Source organism: Rissa tridactyla, chromosome 2 (assembly GCF_028500815.1).
Source record: "Rissa tridactyla isolate bRisTri1 chromosome 2, bRisTri1.patW.cur.20221130, whole genome shotgun sequence".
NCBI classification, from domain to species: Eukaryota; Metazoa; Chordata; class Aves; order Charadriiformes; family Laridae; genus Rissa; species Rissa tridactyla.
The window spans coordinates 101,329,832-101,336,219 of record NC_071467.1 but is presented as its reverse complement, the minus strand read 5'-3'; the positions used below and the strand labels follow the sequence as shown (position 1 = coordinate 101,336,219).

Genomic DNA, 6,388 nt, shown 5'->3' with positions numbered 1-6,388 from the left:
AGACTCGGTGCCCGCGGCTCTGCTGCTGCTCTCAAGTCAGGCCCCGGGGCAGCCCATGCCAGCATGGCCAAAACTGGGCAAGGCTTGTAACTGGAGTCCTCAAAGTTCCGTGATTTCCCAGCTGCAGGCTGTGCACTTGTGCCCTCTGACTCATCCTGATTTTCCTGGGATTTGCCCTAACTAAAGGACCCATTATTCTCCTGCATTCGCTGTTCATTTATTTAGTAGCTGCATTTGGAGACAGTGTTCTTCTGAATGCATCAAACCGTTATGGGCAGGTTTATTCCCTGCAAACACGCCATTTTTAAAGGAATGGAGTGGCTTTCATGCTGTTACGAATAGGATTGAGCGCAAGTTTTATGTCCTACCCCACTCCCATCCAGGGATCTTATGTCCTAATCTTTCACTGGGGCTCTGAGCCAGGCTGGGAGCAGTGGGGATGGGATGGTGTTAGGAGAAGGGCACGTCCAGCTGGCTACGGCAGCCACAGGGACTTATTCCTGCCCGTGGGTGACACTTGCAACCTTACAAGAGCTTCCCACCGAGCATAACTTACCCTCCTGAGTGTTTGTCCTCACATTCGGTGTGTTAGGTGCAGTTGGTGGCCCTCTGCATTATGTTTCTGATAACAACTGACTGATAACCTCAATCTGAAAAGAGCAATAGCACCCACAGTTCTTGGTATCAAAATCTTCACGTGTGGCCATTCCTCCTAGGGCTACTGCAAGGCTGGTGTTTACAAAGCCCTCTGAAAGGACTTGGTGGGATATCTCCTTTCCAAGCGCAGTGATTTTACATCAGGTGAGCCATGGACATTTTTCTTCTTTTGCAAGACAGAGATGGCTGTTCTTTTGAGGCTGAAATAGATTCCGGGGGAGGGGACGGGGTGTGTGTGTGTGTGTGTGTGTTCAAATTTGGATATAGTCCTGCAAAGCTCTGCTCACCTGCAGACTGCTCACTTGAGCATTTAATGCAAGTGAATATGGAGGGATGAGGATGGAGTCCCTCACCCACAAATCGCGCTGGGCTGGTAGCAGCTGTGTGTCCAAAGGGGCGCAGCTCTCGGGGCTGGTAATGGCACTTTGAAAGAGAAAATGACACGTGGAGTACTAGAAGATCAGCAGATACCAAACCCAGCCAAAAGAAGCAGATGAACAGCAGAGAATCAGCAGCTACAGTTTCACGGGACTGACAGACTGAAGGAAAATGAGGGCACAATATCTGTCACTCTCTTGAGCAGCCATGATTTGGTTTTTTCCCCATTTCAAGACCTGATGCGAGATATGAGCAACAAAGTCAGATCTTTCTCTAGATACAAATGCTTGGGACGCTGTCAGAAGGGATTTGCTTACAAGAGTTTTGGGTCTGCACAGGCAATGTGTAGGTGCTGTGTGCATCGCTGTTTGTGTTCCAAGTTGCACGTGTTGCTGTAAGAAGGAAGGCAAGTGCAGGAGCTTACTGAGTGCGGTTGTCTTCTCTCTGTTCCTCTGTGCAGGACACGTACCTGAAGAGCAGTGTTCAAGAATGCAGCCTGGTCGATCTCCCTTAACGGCAACGTACGCCCATCCACGATCAACACCTAGCAAGTTTCTGCCTGCCATCAGCGCCATGGCTTCAAGCTATAAGGCCCGTTTTCCTTACTACCCGCTGCCTCAGAGCTCCGGCCTCCCCTGGATGCCCAGCACCTACTACAAACCAGCTGCCATCAACCCAACTTTGGCTCCCTTTTCCAAAAGTTCCCAGGGGATGACCGCCAGCAAGAAGCTTCCTGTCATTGCCAACAGAACAACCTTCATCACCCGGTACACCCCTGAGGACTGGCACAGGTCCAACCTGACCAACTACACAGAGTCAGAAACTTGCCAGCACAACGCGGAGCGTCTGAGAGTTGATACCTCCCGCATGATTCAGGATAAATATCAGCAGACAGAGAAAACACAAGGAGAAAGCACCAAAAACCTGGGAGTTTGTGCCAATGATATTGGATTTTGGAAATCGGAGCTCTGCCGTGAGCTGGGTGAGATGATCGGGGAGACCAACGCCCTCACGGACATGAAGAAAAGGCTGGAGAGAGCCTTGGCCGAGACGGAGGCCCCTCTCCAGGTAAGCACCCTGTGCAGTGGCCTGCAAGCTGTAGCCCACTGCTGAAACATCTGCAGCCACTCAGACGTCCAGTTAAGTTTCACTGCAGCTCCGTAACATCTAGAAAGCTTTTAGGAAGAGACCATTAGTTAGTGATCAACAAATCCCTTGCCATCTGCTGCATCTCCTATCAGCACATTCTGAGCCCATCAGAACCAAATATTTTTATAAGCAGCACATCCAAAATCCTGGTTTGGGAGACACAAGCTCAGGTCTTGCTACAAGGCTCTGGCGAGGTCAGCATCAAGGCTGACACAGGGCCCTGCATTCAGTTGCAGTTGCACCAGGGACACGTGTGCTCCCTCACGTTGCTTTAACGCTGATGTTGCAGCTCGGCTGCTCATTGTCAGCTAAACCAGCTGCCCGGGGCACTTTTTTCTTCCCTTTTCTTCCTATCTTGAGATGGGGCCCGTCCCTCTAGAGAACCCTGCCCCTGCAGCCAACAGTCATGGCATGTCCCCAACAGGTCGCTCAGGAGTGCTTGCTTCAGCGGGAGAAGAGGATGGGCATCGACCTCGTCCATGATGACGTGGAGAAACAGCTCTTCACAGTAAGCTTGGCAACTCAGATCATGTGTGAAAGCTATTTTTACCTAAACTGCCCCGAGGAGGCTTTGCAGCCTTGTTCCCTACCTGGCTCCTTACTGCTGGCGAGGTGCTCAACCCTTCCAACCCCCAAAACCTGCTGGGCCAGGGGACGGTGTTCCCCCATGCAGCAGCTCTATTAATTGGTCTAATAAAAGAGACGACATCATTACATGTTTTGCCTTTGCCCAGGAAGTGGATGTCATCAGGTCGTGCCAGGAGAGGATGCAGCAGTACCTGGATAAGGCAAAAGCCCAGCTCACGTAAGGAGAAGCTCCTTATCTCATGCCGTAGGGCTGATGGGCCTTTACAGTTGGGATGTGAACCCCCCGCAGACCCCGACCTCTACCCACACCCCGCAGCTGTAAAACCCATGCAGGCTCCATGGGAAGCGGGCGGTGATGCTCATGGGAGGACAGAGCTGCCCGGGCGGGAGCTGCGGGGAAGTGGAACGGGGAGGAAGCCGTTCCACCCGTACATCCCCACCGATGGCTGTTGTTTGCATGTTGAAGGTCCAACAGGGTGGCCCAGCACGAGCTGGAGAGAGACCTGGCCAACAAGCAGGCGGCCCACCGCATCGATGACAAGTGCCACCACCTGAGGAACACCTCCCACGGCATCAGCTACTACCGAGGGGTGGAGCGGGTCGATGCCACGTGAGTGCACGCTGGGTGGCACGCGAGCAGCAAGCTGTCCCGGGGATGCGCGGTGCCTTTCCCTGGCAGGGAGCTGCTGGTCCCCAGTCCACTGTAAAGGCAGGTCCATCCTGCCTGGAGACACCGGCTTCAGAGGGGCCATTTCTCTCTGCTCATTATTATTATCATCATTATTATTCTCATTCTTATTCTATTGTTGCTGTTCTTTTCCTTTCTGTTATTGTTCTTCTACTTAACTGTCTTTTATCTCCACACACAAGTTTTCCCTTCCCTTTCCCCTCCTATTCTCCTTCTTCTCCTTGCCCTTCTGGAGGAAAGGGGGAGAACTGCACAAGTGGCTGCATGGTCCTAGCTGCCGGCTGGGGCTAAAACACGACCTATGGTCAAAATAAAAGCGTAGATTAAAGCTACATTTGACCCACGCTGCTCCCTGGCAGGGTCCTTGCCTGCCCACGTCCAGCTTCAGCAGCAGGGGCTTACCAGGGGCCTCGCCTTCCTCCCAGGATCTCGGTGCCGGAGTCCTGGGTCAAATTCACGGATGGCAACATCCTCCGCTCCCAGAGCGAACGGGCGGCCTCTGCCAAGCTGCGGGACAACACCAGGAACCTGCTGGAGGTGACGGCCAACGAGATGCGGTGCCAGTTCAACAGGGTGAACGTCGCCTTCACCAGCCGCATCGCCGAGACAGCCGACGCCAAGCGCAAGATTCAGACCCACCTGGCCAAGGTAGCCTGAACCCCTCCCTTTGGGTGTGACACTGTCACTTCCCAGGGACACCTCCGAAGCAGGACCCTCCACGCAGACCTGGCCCAAGGAGAGGAACGGTGGCCACAGGAAGCTGGTTATAGTGTCATTTTCTGTTAGAAACTCCAAGTCCTGGGGACTTTCTTCTTGGAGCAGGAGGAGCTGGCACTGTGATTTCATCTCAAGGGATCCTGTCTTTTGCTAGCGCATCCTAGCTGGCAGCCTGGCAGCACAGGGATTTCCAGCAGAAAAGGCCACCGCTGGTTGCATCTCCTGGGAGTTACTTCAGAAGCGCTGGCTGCCCTGCAGAGAGTCTTTGCTGGGCCTCTGCTGGGCTGCCTGCCGGGGGGTTCGCAGGCTTGCTTCTCCCCCAAGGACGTGCTTTCACTCTCAGTGCTCTGTGGTTGCTGCACGGGTATCCGTGTGCTTGCTCTGCCAAGCAGAGGAAGTGGAGATCAGTGACGGACACCTGGCTCGGAGCAGTGGGTCTCATGGAAAGCCTCCTGAAAAGTGCTCCACACCGTATTGATTCACTGAGTGGAGACTGGGCTGGCAGCGTTGCGGGCTGGTGCCACGTCCTTCAGTGAAAAATGAAAATTTTTCATGCCTGAAAAACCTTCCCTCTCTGAGTTGCTATTGATGGATGATCAGTTTCTGCAAGCAGTAGCTTTGGGAAGCTGGTAACTCACTGTGTCCATCACTGCTCCAACACCTCCTCTGACGTGACAGCACCAGCAAAGACAGGCTTGTTTTTTCTGCAGACAGACAGGCGAAAAAGGAAATTATGTTGTCACTTGAGAAGGTATTTTTTCATTCATGCATGTGTTTCTTTTTTACGGCAGACGCTGCGGGAAATCTTCCAAATGGAGATGAACATGGAAGCCATCCAAAAAGCCATGAGGGACCAAGGACCTCCGTTCAAAGTGGCTCAGACCCGGCTGGAAGAGCGCACACGGAGACCAAACATGGAGCTGTGCCGGGACACTGCCCAGCTCCGGTAAGGCAGGAGCACGGGGCCGGCAGGGTCCTTGAGGAGTCCCGGGTAGTAGCACTCAGGAGCATCACTGGATGACAAAACTAGTCATGGGATTTTTTTCCTAAATAGTCCTTCCAGAAGGGCTCTGCTCTAATCAAAAGGAATGAGCAGGTATCCCAGCCTTTGGGTGCTGGGAGAGCTCTGCACCCACAAAGGAGGCTGGGCACAAAGGATCCTGTGCCCAAGACGCCCTTCAGCAGGACCAGGCTCGAAACCACCCACGTGATGGGACCGTTAATCAGGGTTCCTTACTGTTTTCCAGCCTTGTCAACGAGGTCCACAAAATTGATGAGACGGTCCAGAGCCTTCAGCAGCGTCTGAGAGACACTGAGGACACCCTGCAAATGCTGGCTCGTGCCAAGTCGGTCTTGCAGCATGACCTGGCCGTCAAAGCCAACTCGCTCTTCATCGACCAGGAGAAGTGCATGGGGATGCGCAAGACCTTTCCCAGCACTGCGCGGCTGCTGGGTTCTGTTTAGGCTGGGCTCAGCCAACCTCACGTTCTCTGTTGCGGGAGGGATCCCCAGTGTTGATAAGATGCTTTGAAAATCCATGATTAGATTTTCACTTCCTGATGAAAGCCCCAAGTAGAAATTAAACGCTCATTTTGTGTGTTAAATTTTGTGGTTAAATGGCAGTACTCCAGGTGGGGTCTCACGAGAGCAGAGTAGAGGGGGAGAATCACCTCTCTCGACCTGCTGGCCACGCTTCTTTTGATGCGGCCCAGGATGGGATTGGCCTTCTGGGCTGCAAGTGCACATCGTTGGCTCATGTTCAGCTTTTCATCAACCAAGACCCCCAAGTCCTTTTCCGCAGGGCTGCTCTATCACATCAACCCCCAGCCTGTATTGATAAGGAGGATTGTCCCGACCCAAGTGCAGGACCTTGCACTCGGCCTTCTTGAATTTCATGAGGTTCGCTCAGGCCCACCTCTCTGGCTTGTCCAGGTCCCTCTGGATGACAACCCGTCCCTCTGGCATGTCGACCGCACCACTCAGCTTGGTGTCACCTGCAAACTTGCTGAGGGTGCACTTGATCCCACTGTCTAAATCATTGATGAAGATATTAAACAGCACTGGTCCCAGTACAGATCCCTGAGGGACACCGCTTGTCACTCCTCTCCAACTGGACATCGAGCCATTGACCACCACCCTCTGGATGCGACCACCCAGCCAGTTTCTTTCCCACTGAACAGTCCGCCCATCAAATGCGTATCTCTCCAACTT

At 53.3% G+C, this 6,388-nt stretch overlaps 1 protein-coding gene across 1 annotated transcript; it reads left to right on the top strand.

Moving 5' to 3' along the window:
• The first annotated feature begins 734 nt into the window (after positions 1-734).
• Positions 735-5,641, top strand: LOC128906013 (tektin-3-like). The gene is made up of 8 exons (XM_054192796.1): positions 735-801; positions 1,496-2,103; positions 2,609-2,692; positions 2,919-2,989; positions 3,239-3,382; positions 3,886-4,108; positions 4,969-5,123; positions 5,425-5,641. Exons 2-8 carry the CDS (start codon positions 1,525-1,527, stop codon positions 5,639-5,641), a joined length of 1,473 nt encoding a protein of 490 aa, XP_054048771.1. The 5' UTR covers positions 735-801; positions 1,496-1,524.
• Positions 5,642-6,388: the final 747 nt, after the last annotated feature.

Bases quoted from the DNA above. Each gene is read 5' to 3' on its own strand.
- LOC128906013 (XM_054192796.1), top strand. From the start codon at position 1,525: ATGCAGCCTGGTCGATCTCCCTTAACGGCAACGTACGCCCATCCACGA. The intron at 3,383-3,885 runs GTGAGTGCACGC...CCTTCCTCCCAG, and splicing joins GTGGAGCGGGTCGATGCCAC to GATCTCGGTGCCGGAGTCCT. The intron at 4,109-4,968 runs GTAGCCTGAACC...TTTTTACGGCAG, and splicing joins TTCAGACCCACCTGGCCAAG to ACGCTGCGGGAAATCTTCCA.